Below are 19,784 nucleotides of genomic sequence, written 5' to 3'. Positions count from 1 at the left end.
TAAAGCTTTTTCCCCTTTTTACACACTCAAACACCCCTTCAAAAAACAGCAAACATGCATAAACACCATCTAGGAATTCCCCCCAGGGGGGTCTTCATCAGCTGAGGCAACCTTCTTTTTTTTAACCCCCCCATCCTCCCCTAACATATCGCTCCTATCTCTTTTTTCTCACCCCTTAAGTTGACTCCCAAGCCTTGGCCAAAGACTTTTAAATAACAATAGTTAACAGCAGGGTGCCTATTCAACAAGCTGAATAAAAAGTGTGATCTCCAGGCAAAACATTGCATAAAAACATTCAGGAGACGGTCTGGCGATAGGATTAACTCCTTAGGGAAGACAACCTAAAAAAAGTGGAAAAAGTCAAGCTAGAAAAGGTTCCAAGCCACTATTTTATAATTAACATGCAAAGCCAAATATTAGCCCTGTTATCTTATTTTGAAGGGCGGCCCTTGTTGTTAGTTTCCCATTGAAAATACACACTTTTACATTAATCTGCTTAATAAATAGAGTACTGCACCCCACAGGTAAATGCAAATGCGTCATTGAAAACCCAAATAAAAAAGCCAAGTCGGCAAGCCTTGCGTGCGGAGGGCTGGCAGGGTTACACCTAAAGGGTGGGGGCCCACATCCCACAACCAATAGGAACGCAGCATCCCGCCCATCTCTTTATAACTTCATGTCACGGACGCCCAAGAGCGCCACAAGCGACTTCTTGCAGCTGGAAGACTTTAAGTGGACTTTCCTCCCTACTTTCCTCCCCCCCCTACCGAGAAACTCGCTCTTCTCTCTTGACATTTATCTTCTTATTCCTCCATCATCCATCCACGCGTGGATTTTTGTGACCCCCCAACTAGGAAACTCCTCCCACCCTGCGTCCAAAAGCATGAGTGGCGAGCAGCTTTACGAGAAGAAAATCGCCGGGATTTTGAGCGATCTGCCCGGATCTATGAGTTCGCACCCGAGTTCCAAGGACTCCCCTACGCTCCCAGAATCCACGGTGACGGATATGGGCTACTACAGCGCCGCACAGTCGGCCCACGGCCACCACGAATATTACCCAAGCCAAGCGTATGGACAACCCATCAACTCGTACCACCATGCACATCAGTTTAACCTGAACGGAGCGGCGGCTGGGGTCTACGCAACCAAATCCGAATACCCCTACACCAACAGCTACAGACACTACGGACACTACAGCCGAGACCACCTACAGGCGTCACCTCCATGCTCAGGTAAGAAAATCCCTACACTTCCAGCTACCTACCCATTTTAACCAACATCTCTTCTTCCATGAACTTAACATTTGTTTTGACACTTTTATTAGTCCCCTAACACAAGTTTTTCCTATCCGTTTAACTCCTATGACCTTTAACATCTGAGTATTCCCTTTGCCGTTTTTTAGTGAAAGAAGAACCCGAACCTGAAGTCCGAATGGTGAACGGCAAACCCAAGAAAATCCGTAAACCCCGTACGATTTACTCCAGCTATCAGTTAGCGGCTCTACAAAGACGCTTCCAGAAGGCGCAATACCTGGCTTTGCCGGAAAGAGCCGAACTCGCGGCTCAATTGGGTTTAACCCAAACACAGGTAAGACTCTTCACCCCCCGAAAAAAAAACCAAAACCCCAATTAAAGATTATACTCATAGAATATTTCTCCTATAACCACCAGGTCAAGATCTGGTTCCAAAACCGCAGATCCAAGTTCAAGAAGCTGTACAAAAACGGCGAGATGCCCCTTGAGCACAGCCCGAACGCCAGCGACTCCATGGCCTGCAATTCCCCGCCTTCCCCCGCCGCCTGGGATAGCAACAACACCCCCCAAAATCCCCCTCTAAGCAGACCTCAGGTGCCACAGCCGGCTCACAGCTCATCGCCGTCTTACATGGACGATTATAGCCACCATTGGTACCAACAGGGACCCCACATACAACATCCAGGAACCGTGCACCATCCCGTCCCCCCACAAAGTGTGGGGGCTGTTTATTAACAATGACTCCAACCCTTTTTTTAATTTAAAAAAAATTCAAACGAGGTTTTCCCTCAAAAAAATGACTTTGGACCAGGATTTTTTACAGTCCTGAAGGGGATGATCCTAATTTTTTATATTTTTTTGGTTCCACTGACAAAGCACATAAGGGATTTGTGATCACTTGTAACGAGCTATTTAAAAGAAATCTGCCGTGCTGTTTTTATTTAGTTTCTTTTAAATTATTTATCTCTTCTGACATAGTCCCCCCCATGTTGAATTTTTGGTGTAAATAGTTCTTACAGCGTTATTTTTGTTACAGTAAGCACGCAATAATTAAGAAATCCAACTGTGTAGTTGATACTTTGAAATATTTTCATCCCGAGCGTCACAAGAAACTCAGGTTATATTTATAAGGATTTGTACAAAAACGTCGAAGGGTGTAAATACGTGTTTATATAGTAGAACCACTATAATGATTCTATTTTGTTTGGATGTCTCAAATGTGGTTCTCCATGCAGAAGTCGTTTTTTTTTTATATCTATGTTGCCTTCTTATCCTTTGAATAAAGGTGTTAATTACACATTGTGTGTTTAATATCTTTATTAATGTAATCCATGGTCTTTTTAAGCCTTAAATCTATTTTTGTTGAAAATATTACCCCAAAAAAACATCGTAAATCTGACTACAATTGACGTTAAGTTAAGCAAACCTTTGGCAAATTTTATTTCTCTTTAGAAGTCCAAATTTTAAAGCGTTATTGTTCGTAACTGAATTGAGGTTTTAGGCAGTTTTCTACTGGGAGGATCAACATGTTAACGAACTGGTTTTGGAGAGTGCTAAACAATGTTGTTGACGTCAGGAAATAGCAACAACAACAACAACAACGACGAACAAAGTTGTGCAGGATGACTGTTTTTTTGGCAACGTTGACGAGTCCTGCAGTAGGAGGCGACGCAATTGCAGACATGCTGGAGTCTCTCACTTTTATGGCGTCTCCGTTTTGATCTGTCGGAGGACTCAAGTAAGTGTGTGTGTTTGTGTTTTTTGTGGGTTTTTGTGTGTGGGGGTTGGGGGAGGTGGTTATCTTTAACTTGACTACTTCACACTGCATGAGACTGTCAACAAACAAACAGTAAATCATAGATTTTTAAAATGGTGTAAAAGGGACTTTAGAAAATACATTTGCTAACCAATGACTAAGGTGAAGTGTTTTAAATTGATTGTTAGAATGGATTGAAAGTACTGTTATTTTATTTTACATTTAATGAGTTTATCTAAATTGTTGTTTTTGTACAGAGGGATGTTAATATTTTGTGTTTCCTTATATTTGAGGCAACTTTAAAGCTTTTAAATTGGTTTCAATGGAGTTTTTAGGGGAAAATATTTTTATTAGTTATATAATAATGTGAGTTTTAGAGTTATTCAAAAATACTTAAAAAAACTTGTTTGTGACAACACCATTCATAAGAAAATGTCATTTTTAGAATAATAATATTAATCAGAAAGCTCTGTATTGTTTGAAAAGAGAAAAATAAGCATCCTTACCTTCCAATGACGATTCAAAAAAAACACACCAAGTGCTCATTTCTGCTTACTTAAAACTAGATTTGAAAATGTTATACTTAAATATTGTAAAGTTCACCACTAGTTACCCTTAATTTCACATACTAAACGTTAAAGCTTGACATAGCAAAAAAGTATTTTCCTTGCAAAATCAGTACATTTGAGTACAATTAAACGACCCCTAAAGCACTAAGAACGATCCCTAAATAAAACTCAAAACTATTTGCAACCTACAAAAAAAAAAAAAAACATTTTGAGTTCTTAATTTTTATCATTGACCGTGTGTATATCTTGGCATGTTACATTTAAGCAGATGTGAATTATTAGTAATTTGCTCTCAATTAATTCTCATCAGGCAGTCACATGGTCACTAAAAACGAGGCTCGGCATGTGTGGTCCTCAGCCGCCTTTCATCAGTGAAACCATTTGAGGCGAGAACAAACGCGCATAACTGCAACGTCCACTTTATCTCGAAATATCAGCAAGTGTGAGAAGCCATACGGGCGAACTATTGAACTTGAATGTGATCCCACCAACCCCAAAAAGAAAAAAAACCAGCACTGACTCCGAATAGAATGGACGCCCAGGTCCCAGCGAGATCTTTACCTCGTCCAGCAGTCAACGGGCCTGTAAAAGCGTTGGTCTCTAGGGGGCCGCAAGGCGAGTTTAGGCGGAGGTCGAGAGCTCCTCGGCGAGGCCATAGTGACGACGGAGAGACTACCAGCAGCTGTCTGGCTTGCAGACCCGGTCTGGTCTGAGAATGGACTCCATGGGGGTCACTCATGAGGTCCGCTTTGCTGTAAACACATCAGAAATATATTGGCCAAGAGGGGACAGCTGCGGACTTTTGAACCCTAGATGACCCCGAAAAGCCCAGCTATACATTTCATACAGTACAATCTTAACTCAATTTTCCATTTTTTTATACAGTAATACCTCGTTTTTCACGGTTGTTTGGTTCCAAGATCTGCCGGAAAGACAGTAATGTTAGGACAGTGTTTTTAATGGTGTCTATTCAATATTATTTGGACTTTTAAAATTATTTCTGTACTAATATTTGACTCACCTGTTTGTTATAATGCTGTTGACGATTTATGCAGGAACAATTGCTAAGAAAGAACATTAAGTAAACTAAATATTGGACTGTACTTTGTTGTGGTGGTAATCAAATTCAAGGCTAAGTCCTTCTTTCAGCAATTGGATAAATACATTTGAACATTTTGAATGGAATATGAGAGAATGTACCAAATCATACGGACAGATTTTTGAGAAAAAGCCAAGACTTTTCTGCCCAAACCACTTCATCCATCTCTTGCAATGGACAGTGAAGCTAACCTAAGAAATTCTGAGCCACATCTTTTTTTGGCGTCTTGTCCAAAGCCTCCTCATGGTGGGACTGGACCTAAAGATTTTCCAGAAAGGCCTCCTAACAAATGCCTAAGCCACTTCACTTAGAGATCAAGGCCAGATTGGGAGCTCCAATCAGAAGAAAGTGCAAAACCCTGCTGTTTGTACATGTCAGATTTTCAGTTTTTTGTGGAATATGCTCAGTTTCAGTTTTCATTGAACTTGATGTCATCTGAAAACTCTTTAAGAATCACGTCTCAGTTATTGAAAGGGAGAAACAAACTGAAGAAAAGAACAGAAGAACGACAGAAAGGATTTGAGGACAATGCGCAAAACAACCACATCAACAACAGTGATAATTCACCATGACAGCAACTACAACCTCAAAGGATATGGTGACATAAAATGGGAGCCTTATTTGATTTGCACAAATCTTATTTGGGGATATCAATGTAACCATCTTCGTGCCTTCACATACAAGTTCAACTCATAACTCAAATCAACTTTTAACATTGGGATGGAAATCTGGTTTCTCTCCACATAAAAAAATACAAATAAAAATGTGGCATTGAAATACTGTCAATTAAAACTCAATTCTTCTCTTACAATTGTTTTTTACCAAAAATGAAAATAACTAACTGTAAAATACATCGTTTTGACTACAAATTTTGCGGAAAAATGCGTTTATGGTACTTCGTTTTTTTCCTCCTGTGTATTACAGCAACACTTAATGTTCAAGATGTTTTAAATGCTTTCACATAAGCTGTATTTTTTGGTTAGCTATCGTCGGAATGAGTCATAAAAAAAATACAGTGCGCTGATCCGCATGGCTGGCGACTACGATCCAATCTTTCCGGGAACGTAGAGCGTAGAGTCTCTATCTCGTAAATCATTACATTTGAGGGCGAAGACTTGACTTTGGGGATGCAAAGCGGTGATTATGGTTTGGGAGAAGTCTCCAGAGATTGAACGTAAGTCAATATCATGTCATGAGCAGAGATGTAAACACAATGGGGCGTTTGTATGTCCTCCATATTTTTAATCTCGGGAAAAAACGGCATTGTGACTGGCTTGAGAACCAACCAAAATTGCTATTTCAAATCCTCACATGCTACATCACTGTACTTAATGATGATAATCACCCCAGAGGCCCGTATAGCCACTGGGATGTGCTTCTATTTAGCCTATTATTGTCAAAGCACAATCAAAAGCAAACTGAGATCGTGTCATTTATGGCCATGTTGCTTTAAAGCAGATTTTTTCTTTTCTTTTCCCTTTACAAAGCTTTTTGACGGTCCCCTTTTGCATCGCCTGTGTGATAATTGCTTCTGTCCAACCACATACGCTATTATTCTAATCTGGAGATGTGAAATTGCCTATAATTTTCCAAGACATGCAGTCATAATGCTTAACAAGGCGCGTAATCATCATCAATGAGGATAGGCTGCCGTCCGTACATATTGTAGAAAGGCTACTACTATAAAAGAGGTACATTTGGGGGGTGCTGCAAAGTGACTTCTTCAGCTACTTCAGTCAAAGAAGACAAGAATGGAGCTCCAAAAAAAGGTGAGGCTTTGGTTTTTTTGCAGGATATTTCAATTCAAGGCCAAAAGCAGAAAAGAACATTGTTGATGTTCGTGTTTTTGTCAGAAGTGCTGTGTAAGAGAAGCAGATATTTGTTAGTAACATGGCAAAGTTGGTGCATGATGTAGTATAACATTTGCAAAGATAAAGTATATGTAGTATTTGAGGTAATAATACACAGAAAAAAGTGATGTACATATAAAAATAAGGTAAACAGACATTATTTTGATGAATCATGTTAATTGGGCAGAACTATGTTTGGATTAAGGACTTGTTTTGCATGCTAATATTTTAACATATTTTGGTTTTAAATATGAATACATTTGAAAATAAGTATTATTGTTATAATTGAAGGAACCTGATCAACATTATAATTTAATATAGCACATTTTTCTTACAGTAAAATGCAGTTTTGAACCTAATCTAAATTTGCTTTTAAATAGCAACACAATTCAAAGCTGTGTCCAAAAAAATTCAACTCACCTCAAAATTACACCATCAATAATTAACGTTCAATTCAAAACAAACAATGTTTTATTCTGATTATAAACAAAATGACAACAAAAGAGCCAACATGTTTGCCATCTTAATACACGGATCCAAATTGGAAAAAAATGTCTCTTTTCGTAGTTCCAGATGGAAACGTATCCAAGCGTCTCTTGAGTCTCCCTTTGTCAATAAATGATCCACAAAAAGTCCGTCTTGGGGAAAGACGTTTGTTTGTGGACGAGTTCCGTCAACAATTCATGCATTCACAACATGTGATGCCTTGAAACACCCTCCTGGTGCGGATGCTGATTGGGGTACCAGTGACCCAAGGTGTTCACGTAATGACTGCTATAAACAGGAGCCCCCGATTTATTGGGAACGGACACATCCCAAAGTTGGGGTACTCCGTGGGGCGAGCAGGGAGACGGCGAGCTGGTACTGCTCAGAAGCTCCCCGTCTGGCCCACTTCCGTGTTTCATGATCTTTTTGTATTTGGAGCGCTTGTTTTGAAACCAGATTTTCACCTGCAGAAAAGGAGGGAAATTTATATTATTAGCCAGAAATGATTAAAGCAAAAATGTTTGATTTTTTGAGTGAAAATGCAAAATTTACCTTTTTTTGGTGGACATAAAATGGCAATTTGGCAATGTTTATTGTGCAAGACAATTAGAGTGGTAAACAAAATTTGAGTATTCTATTGGTAGTGTATTAAAAATATTAGAATCTGTTTTTCATCTAAAAAGAGGAAAAATGTATATTATTACCCAGAAATGTTTGATTTTTTGATTGAAAAAGTAAAATTTACCTTTTTTTGGTGGATATAAAATGGCAATTTGGCAATGTTTATTGTGCAAGACAGAATGGTAACAAAATTTGGGTATTCTATTGGTAGTGTATTAAAAATATTAGAACCTGTTTTTCATCTTGATGTCATAGACATTGAGAAAGTATTTATTTTTAAATTGTTTATAAGACTAACCAGAGAAAGTGTTTATTAATTTGGCTGTTGGGGAAAATCTCAAGTCAATCATAGCGAGAGTAAGATTTACAAGTGTGTGATTAAACTTAATGATCATTTTCTTTCAAATGATTGCAAGTATACATGTCATTAACAAGCGTCTAAAAAGTAACTGGAACATAATGACATAAACAAAACCATAACGGCCACAAATGGCACTTTACTCGATTAGTTAGCAGTTAGTAAATTAGCCTTAACTTTATGATCTCCAATTACAAATCATAACATTTCTTTCTTTGTGAATCTGCTTAATCATTTTTCACCTGAGGGGGAAGTACAGGAATGTTTTCTGGTTTGATTTCGTCACAAATAAAACTCCTGTTTTTTTTAAAAATGGCTAACTACCACGGCGTATAATCTGCAAAGTTACCTGAGTTTGAGTGAGTCCCAGTTTGGCAGCTAGGTCGGCACGCTCTGGAAGCGCCAAATACTGGGTTTGCTGGAAACGTTGGTGCAAAGCTTGCAATTGCAAACTGGAGTAGATAGTTCGTGGCTTCCGGATCTTCTTGCCCTTGCCGTTGAGACGGGAATCTCTGATTTCCAGCGCAGACTTGTCGTGATCTGCCAAAAAAAAACATTGCAAGTCATTACACTAATAATTAAGTGTGAAGTATTACTGAATGATTAGAGGAGTAATTGTAGAGAACAAGCATTTATGAGAATATACTTTCATATTATGATTCATCTGTTTTAGCTACAGGTGTCCAATTTAAGGCTTATGGGGAAAACTGGGCCCGGGGCGTCAATTTAGGTGGCCTGATGATAACGAATCAATTGCTTATTTTTTTGTACTATAAATTGATTTGTATGTTAGGTTATTTTTTAAAACAAATGTTTTCTTTTAAAAATAACATTTGTTTGCCTGTTTGCAGAATTCTTATTCTCATTTCTGCTTTGATTTATTACTTAAAGAGCTGCCAGACCCAGTGTCACAAAATTTCTGAGATTTTGCAATTTTAATTCTAAAATAACTGTGTTTTTAGACCACAGTAATTACAGATTTTTTTGTGCTGGGTCATTTAAAACATAGTTTGCCCTCTATGGTGTAATGATTTTTTGATATATTTTCCCCCAAATGTTAAAAAAACACCACATACTTGCTTACCTTTTGCTCAAATATATATACTTACAATAAAATATGTAATATTGCATTTTAAAACAGTTTCTCATTCTAACAATAATTAATTGCACTCTTCAAAACAACTACCAAAACCACATTTGCTTAAATCAATTCCAGTCTTTTCCCATTAAACAAATGCATCAGTGTTAAAAAGCAATATAATATAGTATGCACCTAGTTAGCAAAGTCAAACTATTTTGAATAATGCTTAGCATGTAAAAATGATTTGACAAGTTGCACAATAGGAAACAGTTAACTCTAGCTAGCAATGTTGCAACAGTCTGACATAAAATGCTCTCCAAACAATTTAAAACATGATTATTAGTAAAAAAAAAAATGTCAGTATGCACGTACCTGCATGATCTAATCGAGCTCGCAAGTTCAAAACACTACCGGAGCCAGCAATGCTATTGTTATTGTTGTTGTTATTGTGCTGGAATTGCACGTAGGCCGGTTGGCCGTGAGGATTCGAAGAGCCCGGGTAGGCGTAACCCAACGCCCGGCCATATGAGGAGGCGCTTCCCGGGGAGTAGCCGCCGTGTTGCGGGTGGCTACCGCCGGCTCCACCGCCGGCTCCGGCGCCGGCTCCGGCGCCGCTAGAGTGGAAGCCCACACCGTGTACGGGGTACAGGTGAGGCGGATGAGTGGGGCGAGGCTGCTGCGGAGCCGGGTGCCCGTGGCCGAATTCAAGAAAAGCCGATTTAGACGGATCGGGGCCATTGGAAGTGTCAGGCATGAGAGCCATAGACATCATCGCAGCAAGAACAAGATTTCATGAGTTCGGAAAAAAAGGAGGAGATCCGACATAGAATCCACGCCGAAATGCCGGCACTTTCCCAAAATGCATGCGTCCGGGGGCGATGGAAGAAGAGGGGAAAAAAAAGATCCACGAAATGCCAAGTCGAAGGGGGTGGTGGGGGGTTTGAATCTTTCTTTTTTTTTTTGGTGTGCAGCTGACAAGGCTCGACGAACAAGCTCCAAGCGTGCAAAAAAAAAGTTTGAACAGTGCTCGTCTTGTGTCTTGTGCAAAGTGCGTCTGCCTGTGATTGGCCTTCAGCCGCAAAGTGTCACTGGATCCGCTTGAAGCTGGTGAACATGCGCTAAAAATCAAACTCTGCGCCTGCACATTTTGGGACCTCCTTTTTTTCTATATGTATAATAGCAACAACATGAACTTGCTCAAATGCACTATTTTGTACAAAACGTCTCTTCAAGGACATGACTAATATTATTAAGAGAGATTATTTATTATTAAGGAGCTGAAAAGAAGTCTCCTTTGCATAGGTGGCTTCCAAATATTTCTATATTATATATTATTTTAACAAAATAAAGCACTATTTGTTATTTTGCCTTTCATTTTAGAAGTAATCACCCAAATGATGAAACTTCCAAACTAAAAAGTTGCTAAAATCCACTATACAATTTTAAATTTTGCATATGCAGAATTTCATGTTAAAAAAATGAGCATATTTGACCACAAAGTTTGTTGTGGATCATTTTCAAAGCTAAATTCCTTCCAGATCACAAACTGAATTTGTATATTGATTATTTACATCTGGTTCTTTTGTTATAAATCATTCCTGCAGTCTAAAATTCAGCAGTATTGTATAAATAGTTATAAATACTACAAACAGAAATACAACACGCTACTGAAAACACATTGTACAAATATAATGAAGATGAATAAAAAAAAATTGGAAAACACAGATGTACAAAAAAACAAAAAAGGCAGCCACACAATTCTCAAACTATAAACTGAGGAGTATAATTGTGTTTTCTAGTTCAAATATATTATATTAGAGCCATCACATGTATACAATATACAGTGTGCTATGGTCACATTCTAAAGAGTTTGGGGTGGATTAAGCCTGCTGTCCAAACCCACCGTTTTGGTCAATTCCGACTATATGCCATAGAATGAAAGCCTGCCGGCCTGCCTGGCTTCCACAGCTGGGCCTGGACCGCTTCCCGATCCCTACTCAGCAAAAGCAGGCCGCCAGAACAGACCCACAACAGGATCATCATCATTATTATTATGGCAAGATTTCCTTTTGCAACTGAAATTTAGCAAGTCTCCAAAATGAAGTGTGAACTCTGAGATTACTTTGAACTCAAATGCCAATTGGAAGAAATGAGTCTAGCAGCAATTAGCAGTATTTGCAGCAGAAAAAAATACGGGCCTTGGGGCTAAGGAGCATCAGAAGCCTGACACTTAAAATCCAATTTTCTTTAAATTGGTCACATGCATTGTTTTAGTCTTTACAAAAGATATCTAGCAATTGCATATTTAAGATGAAGCACTATTGTAGTATTAAATTCATAATACAGGTCTTACCTTTTTGTTAATATCATGCAATTTATAAATATTCTGAGTGAGTGAGTTTGGGCCTTTTGAATTTTAATGCCAAAGTCTAACTTTTTTTGTTGAAAATTGATACTGAGAAAAAAAAATATTACAGAAACAACAAAAACACATGAAATATTGCACACACAACTGAGAACAAACACAGACAAGTAAATAAAAAAGTACATACATAACAAATGACAGTAAAACAAACATTTATGACAATAAATGTACAAAAAAACGACCAAAAAGTTCACTTCTAAGAGCAAAAAGTGGTCCAAAAAGTTATAAAAACTTACAACCTACTTAGAGCATGTTTCAACTAAAATGTACTCCACTATATTGAAGGTAAAAATAAATGTGCATGTCACAAAAACAACTAGTTATGTAAAAAACTATAAATACAATCAAACTGTACTGGGTTGGTGAATCTTTGCATACCACAGAGGAAACCAGTGTCCCATTTGTGGTACAAGGACCACATCTAATAATTGATTTGGAGTGTGCTAAGATAGTTTATGCAGTAGTTATGAGGCCAATTTGAAGTGGTGACCGCGGGTGCTTTGTTTTTTTTATTACAACATATGTCCTAAAAATGTGTTTTTATGTTGTTTCTTCACACAATCGTAACCCTGAAGTAAAAACAACGAGGGTTACATAGAAAAAGTTTGGTTTGGCAGGATTATAAAAATGCAAAGTGGAAAAATGCCATGACAGGTAATCATCCAATGGGTGTGGCTAGTTCCATTTTTAGCGAATTGGCAAGTTGCCTAAGAAAGATTGACTTGTATCTAACAAAATTGAAGATATGTTCAGAAATGTACTTCACTTTTCTCAGAGATGATTAAAAAAATATTTGTAGGGGATTAAGACCAACAAGGAGAAGAAAAAAGTAGAAGGAACATCAATGTACTACTCAGAGTCATTACACAAAGATTACTATACTACACTACACGATTGTTTAATTAATTTCAATGATATATAATAGTCTTTGGCTTGTGTTTTGTCGAAGATTACATTAGCGATGATTAAAAAAGATGTTGCTTTCAACATCAAAGCAGTTTTTAGGACAGGTTGATGCAGGTCAAAACAAGAACCCAGTTTTGTTGTTGTTTGTTGGGCTTCTTTTTGTATGAGAAAAGAATGCCTAACTAAAAAATATACAGAAAGACAAAAAAAATTAAATGGACTATAACAATTGTTCCAATGTCCAAGTTGATGTTCCCATTTCAGTCTAAAGACGGGTCGAGGTCAGTCATTATCGTCATGTCCTTGGAAAAGACAGTGAACCCTAGTTTTTCCCATAAAGCAAAGGGGCAGCGGCACCACCTACTGGTGTGTGAATCTGGACATCAATGGGTGAACTGAGAGCACTATAAAAACAAACATATTGGAAGTCCTCACCATTGACCAATTCCAATCCTCTTCCAGTCATCTATCTAGTTCTAGTAATTAATAGTCCACCCTTGAAAGTCTTTGGACTCTTAACTTGTATTATTAATACTTTTGTTGGGGGTCAGGAAGGACAACAACATTCATAAAGATACTTGGGAAAAAAAGATTGCATGAGAGCTAAGGTGTGCACGCACATTTGGGGAGGAGAGTCGGCTTGCCAAGCTTGTAATTACGTCTGTACAAGGAGCCAAGAACAAAGAAGAGCCCTGCAGTCATGGGGCCAAGGGATGGGTCTTCTTCACCATGTCTCCCTTAATACAAACATTTTCAAAACATTTGACGCTCTCCGATGCGGTCCAGACTTGGAGGCGTCTCCCACCAACAAGGCCTGCGTGCGTCGAGGCGTGTTCCTCGCAGGTGTGCGTTGCTGTAGCGCGCACTCCTACGCACCAGTCAAGTTTGTCCATCCTGACGCAGATTGACAACATTCTTTATGCCTATAGCTAAAGAAGGAGCGAATTACTGAGCAACTGCCAGTAGCTCTGATCGAAGACAACAGTAGGTCATGTTTTAGACACTGTGGTCTTCCGTTTTGGGGGGCCATGGACGCTTAGACGATTGGTAGCGTTTATGTTAAGCTTAGGACGTATGACCAGGAGTTCGTATTATTCCAAGATAGTGGCATGGATCATTTCAGTATGGAACTACAAAATGAAGGTGGGCTGCATACACAGTCAAGAAGTCAGGGTGAAAGATCAAAATTGAAAAAATAAATGAAGGCAGTCTCAGAAATTGAAAAATCGTTGAGAAGGGAGTAGTAAACGATACAACGAATCTGAAGTCAACCAAAAAGGACGATGAGTTTCTGGAGCAATTTAAGCCAAAAAACAAGACTTGCTGCATATGCTAAGGGTAAAAAAATTAATCAAGATTTAACTCAAACTTGGGTAATTGATTAGAAGTGTTTCCCGTACAAAGAAGACTACCGTAGCTTTTGTTAAGCTTACATTTGGAATGACTCATTAGCATGATGACTGCCAGAAAGCAACGGCTCCCAAAGTCAACCTTTTAATTGATGACTTGAATAGAAAGAAGACTTGTGGAATCAATTACGTCGACGAAAGAAACAAGTCAACCAGCCACACACTTGTGTGCTTTAAAAAGCGACAATTGCATTTTGGCCTCCTGCTTTTTGCGGGCCGAATCGGTGCCAATTCCGCCGCTGGGAAGGCGGTGCACACTTTGCACCCCTCTAGATTGTCCAAGCCTGGGCTGACGGACAAGCCGCTGGACAGTAGTGGCAGTGTTTTGGGTGACTGTGCTTGCTGGAGTTTAGCGCCACTAATCGTGGCGCTTGGTGTATGCGGGTTGCACATCTGGAATAGAGAAGCGAGTCTGGGTCCACACTGGGTGTTTACAGCTCTGTTGTACCCCGCCTGCCCCCGCTCCTCACAAAATCTTGCCAAAGCACACATTCCAGATTCACCACCTCAACACGGGTTGGGGGGGCGTATATATGATACTTTTCCATTGTAAATCCTCAATCTCGTGCCAAGGGAGGTGTATAAAAAAAGCAAAAAACTGGAACGCATCTTTCCCAAAGGGGAGAGACCAGAATTGTGATGGGGAATTCAGTATGACTTCCTATCGGTGACAGAATAGGTCAGCTGGAATGATATCATAACCATTTTGGCATCATGGCATGGGGTATAGTACTGCCATTGTCATAAGAAATATGCAAAATGGACATATTGTATAGTTGAAATGTGCAGGATCCATTAAAGTAAGGAATCTGTTTTTACAAGAATAATGCCACCACTGAAAATTGAAGTGGGTAGCAGGTCCGCTACACAGGTCTGAGATCGAAGGCTCAATCCCTGCTGGGTTTTGTCCTGACTGTGCTTAGGTTAAAAGACAGCAAATAGGCATCCATAACATGTTTAACAAGTTCTAGATGTTTTGATATGAAGAAAAACGTTGTGGGACTTGGCCATTCATTTTCATAAGCGAACAAGTGGAGGTGGAAATAACGAAGCAATCGGACAATGAATCACCTCAGGGAGTCTCTCACACACACAGAACTACATACACAATGAAAGCACGGCTATGGATCTCAAGAAAAGACCGGTTTACCAGGTCCAAGGATTAGCCTTCTGAGGTTACCGGCCCCTCTGGGTAACGTGAACCCACCTTTGTGGTCCGGCAGCCAACAATGTAAAAGATAAGAGTCAGGTAGAAATGCCAGAGGTGACGGGGATGACAAGTGGAGGAGGAAGGAACTTCCTCGCTTTGGACAAATGACACTTATGAAAAAAATTGAGATAAAAACAAGTCCTTTAACTGGAAAAAAAGTTAAGGTTTACCCTATTGACCCTGCCTTGGTCATGCGTGTTTTCTGCACTGCTTCAGATATTAATCTTGTCGTATTAGAGTGTTTATCACCGAAGGGCAAAAGGCTGGGGCTAGGTTGGGTCGGCCATGGGGTTTAAAAGTTGGCCAGTGCCATGGCATCGTCAGCCTGTCAGTTGTCGTCTCACGTTTGCCAAGAAACATCAAAGCTACGCAGACATGCCTAGTACGTCACTGGAGAACCGCAAGGCAACACACCCTCCCTCCCTGCCTTCCTTGCCTGTGCGCTCGAATATTTTCTTTCAAAAGCTTCACACGGAGAAAGCAAACACGATAGCAACAATGCCATTAAATTGTACCTTAATGCAGAACACGTCTTACACGTGTAGTAGCTTTGCATGTATAGCTGAGCCATAACTCCAGTCTTGTTGTCAAGGCCAGGGTACGGTGAGAATCTGAGCAAGCTCGTTCTTGGAAAGGCGCTAAGCCGAGATTGATGGCCAGGAAAGAGCTACCTGAGGCAGAGATCAAAGTCAGACAGGATACATACGCCTCGGCGTTTAACTCTTTTATCTCTAACCTTTTTCTACACGAGTCATGACCCCTCACCTGTCTATCGGCTTGACCTCCAAATGATGGATGTTGAGAAAAATGCAGTTAGATCTCCATCTTTGTCATGGTTTAAATGTCCAAAGTAGAAATCCAGTCCTGTAGATGGCAGTCAAGTGGATTACAAAGTGGGTCACAACTTGCATAAATGAAAAACAAATTTAAAGGGTGAGAGAAAAACAAGAATAAATATATTCTTCCACCACTAGATTTTACAGTAGACCTCAGGGTTAGGTCTGTAAATGTTCAAGAATCCGAACCTACTTTGATTCTAAAATATACTATATTAAGCATCCCAGTTTAGAGTAAAGTTTAGCTGGTATGAAACATTCCAAGTCCAGTAGTACCTAGAGTACTAAAAAGCATGTAAGGTGGCACCAGCTCCATGGAAAACTGCTTTAGCTCATCCACAAAGTGAAGGACATCCAATAAAATAGCTTGCCACACATAATTTATACTTTGTGCTGGCAATTCATCTCTCCAACTTAAATTTAATTCTATTTTTAATACTATTGGACAGACTAGATCATGTGCCTTTGTCCAGTTCCTGATCGGTAAGGGCCCCCAAAAAAACGTCAATGCTCCTCAGCGTGGGGTTTTCCTCGCCGAGGAGGCTTAGCAGCAAAGACCTATTTTGCATTCCAGCAGTGAGAGTGAGGACAATTAAGCCATTTCCCCTCCAATCTATCTCCCCTCCAGCCAGGCGTCCATCCAGGCAGGCCAGTATACATCAATGGGAAGCGCAGCTGCTCGACCCATGTGTGCCAGGCTGCGAGACGTAGGAGACGAGAGGAGAAGATTGGGGTTAAAACCCTCCTGGCCCACAGATTGGCTCCATACCTGAGTCAAAGTGCAGATGAATGAACAGCTGTTAGCGAGTCGAACAAGGGAAACAGTGCCTCTGACCCCATCTGTAAAAGCAGCCAATGCTGGCTGCTCCCGGTGCACTGTTTATTTTCCCAACAGTAGTACAGTCCCAGAACTGGGACTTTTTTGCATCCAGGGTCGTTTTTTGGTATCACAAAGAGGGGGGATCATTAGAAGCGGAAACCGGTTCGGTTTACCGCCGAGGGCGATTGGGACTAGCCACTCCAAAAATCAATTTGCCAAATCGTATTTCACAAAAGTGGCTCTGTTGTTTGTGAATTCTCTGGTCGAGCTTCGGGTGTCAATGAGTTTATTTAAAAGGTACGAACGGCCATCTTGGTCTTAAATTGTGTGGGATTAGCACAAACAAAAAATCTAGTCACACCTGTGGAGCGACCTCCCCAAGGCAACTAGTTTTAGTCCAAATGGCAGGTGCTCAGAACTTAATCTCCCAGCTAGTGGGCCTTTAACGGGTATCACTATCAACTGTACCCAGCAGCGGAAAAGAAAACTTGGACCTAATCACAGAACTGTCTCAAGACCAAGTGATCAATCATTTACGTGTCTAATTAGGAACAGGTGTCAAAACAGAAACTGTACACGAGTTTACAGACTCTTTGTGCCGTATGGACTGACATCCGAGTTGGCTCAAAACAGATAAAACAGAGACAATAAAACTTGCTTCAAAGATGGTGGTCACGTGAACGTCCTTACAAGTAATCTGTAGTTACAAACATGTCCCCAATGAATAACAACTTGACTTGGCACTGTATGAAAAAGTAACTGAACTGTGTTTACTCAGGCTTAATGAAAGAAACATTCAAAAAGCGCTATCAAAACAGCAAGAGCAAACAACACGTGCCATGTAAAGCTCATCATGGATCACCAAACAGCAAGTGGCTCACTACATAAAGACCAGGCAGTGCACAGGTCACGCTACTTTTCTTTTCAATGACCTTCTCAAGTCTTTACAAGGATTCCAAAACAAACAAACACAGTGGAAAGAGTTGCTTTGAAAGCACTTGATGAAAGGATTCTATGAATTTGCAAGAGTTATTAGCAAAGATCTCTACAGTCTTTGTGACAGACTATTTTGCATTATATAAAAACAATGTATGCCTTTTAATAATCTGAGTTGAAATAGATATGTACTATATATACACATATTTCTGGTTAAAAGTGACACTTTAATATAGGATGTCACAAGCAATTAAGTCAGTCATTGCAACTGACAGTGATGGATGGACTAAAATGTCTAAGAGGTCCTTAACCTCCTTGTATCGAAGAAAAAAAAACCAAACAACTCCAAGAAAACAAGGCCAGCATTTTCACCTAACCATGAAATTACACTAAAAAGCTATTATGCTTTGTAAACACAAATAATGTAAAGAACCCTTAACCTCAAGTTGAATTATTACTTAAATCAGGAGCTACTTTTCAAAGTATCTAAACAATTTTACCTTTATGCTAGCCAACATTCACATTGCTGTTTCTTACAAGACAGTCTAAAGAAGTGAATGTTATCCACTAAAATCTAATGTACTGAGTGACAGGGCAATTATGACTACTTCTTAAGGAACATCTTTCCCGCAGTTAACAGGCGTGTTTCAAGATGGGCAAGTGAATGCAAAAAAAATACCAATGCCCAATAATCCACCTGTCACCTGAGGGGGGTTAGGGTGTGGTGCTGCAGGCTTTAAAGGAGGAGGGGATATGTGCAGGCTACCGTGACTTATGTGGACTCATCCCGTCGCCACCTTTGCGCCCAGAGGGGGTTGAGTAGGCGTTTTAAAGGAGCCTGTCTGGGATGCGAGTTTAGAGTTTCTCCATGCAGAGTGGCTGAGCTTTGAAGAGCTAGCTCCAGTAATGAATTGCTGCATTGTCTACTTCGAGGGTAAAGCAGTGGCCTTTAGGTGTAACACCTCATCAGATAGACCTATTTTATTACTTATAGCATTGGTATAGGTATGCAAGTGGGGGGGGGGGGGACAATTAACAGGAGTAAATTAATAAAGCAGAGGGGGAATGACGGAATGGCCATTTAGAATAGGGATGGGGTTTAGAATAGGCTGCAGTTGACCTGAACCAAAGGTCCTAGTTTGAATTTCCCTGATTTAAGTGAAATTGATTGACAGTCAGTACAATTAGACATATGAATTGATATAATAACTTACCGGTTCTGACTGAGCTGCATCTATGAGTTTTTTTAAATAGCAGTGCATTTTCCTTAAGGGTTCTGAAATAAGCAGAATAATAGACACATTTGTTATGACAGTTCTTTGTCCACTACAACATGTATACATGGGTATTGTAACCTATGGGGGTCAAGATATTATGATACGTACATGTTAAATTTTGATGGAATAAGATCTCCAAAGCTTCTTTACATTGAAATATTTGACACTTGTTTGGAGAGGAGGATGCAATTTGATCACTGTGGACATACAAGAGTTTGAATCCAGCGTCAAAATCACTGAAGGATTAAATGGGCACACCCCTTTGCTCTCCGAGGATTGTTGCGGTATCGTGGCTCAATGCGGTCTGCCTGTTCTGGATTGCTTTCTGGTGGGAAAACTGGCTTTCTGTTGGCCTTCTCATTTCTGTTCCTCACCAGCTGGGAACTCTGCTCAGTCAGCCAGCTGTAATGTTATAATTGTCTTGTTCCTCTGCTAGTCTTCAGCCACAATGCAGGTACGGTACTGGGATGAATAGGAGCTCTGACAAAATGGGTGGCTCCCAGATTATTCCAACACCCTTTGCTTCAAATGTGCCGATCTGAACGGTCGTCCTGTGGAAACGGAAATGTTGATTATCAAAACAAACAAAGGCACTTTTAGTAATACACTAGCTACAAGAAATACTAGCGAGTCAAAGCTAAGATCCCTAGCTTTCAATTAACCATGATGACTTGCCTAAGAGGAGCTCAGGTTCAAATAAACAGCTGTAATTTTTGCCAAGGAGGCAAAATAATTGATTTGGTGCCCCTGAACCACAAAGCAATTACTGATTACTTATTTTTATTTGGCAGGTATCATGGCACAGTTTTCAATAAAGCAACCAGAGGGGAAAACAAAAGTGTACCTTTGGGGATGGTGTAGTCTTCTGGGAAAGTAAAATTGATTTGAGCTT

General features: G+C 39.9%; 2 protein-coding genes across 2 annotated transcripts; one reads left to right on the top strand and one right to left on the bottom strand.

Moving 5' to 3' along the window:
* Window positions 1-710: 710 nt before the first annotated feature.
* Window positions 711-2,550, top strand: dlx3b (distal-less homeobox 3b). Its single transcript, XM_077738968.1, has 3 exons — window positions 711-1,232; window positions 1,403-1,587; window positions 1,671-2,550. Exons 1-3 carry the CDS (start codon window positions 884-886, stop codon window positions 1,986-1,988), a joined length of 852 nt encoding a protein of 283 aa, XP_077595094.1. The 5' UTR covers window positions 711-883; the 3' UTR covers window positions 1,989-2,550.
* A 4,430-nt stretch (window positions 2,551-6,980) lies between these two features.
* dlx4b (distal-less homeobox 4b) lies at window positions 6,981-10,194 on the bottom strand. Its single transcript, XM_077739062.1, has 3 exons — window positions 9,446-10,194; window positions 8,342-8,532; window positions 6,981-7,477 (listed from the first exon to the last, which is right to left on the bottom strand). The coding sequence occupies exons 1-3, from the start codon at window positions 9,843-9,845 to the stop codon at window positions 7,217-7,219; spliced, it is 852 nt and encodes a 283-aa protein (XP_077595188.1). The 5' UTR covers window positions 9,846-10,194; the 3' UTR covers window positions 6,981-7,216.
* Between the last annotated feature and the right edge of the window lie 9,590 nt (window positions 10,195-19,784).

Source organism: Stigmatopora nigra, chromosome 18, assembly GCF_051989575.1.
Source record: "Stigmatopora nigra isolate UIUO_SnigA chromosome 18, RoL_Snig_1.1, whole genome shotgun sequence".
Taxonomy (NCBI): Eukaryota; Metazoa; Chordata; class Actinopteri; order Syngnathiformes; family Syngnathidae; genus Stigmatopora; species Stigmatopora nigra.
This window is presented reverse-complemented; position numbering and strand designations above follow the sequence as displayed.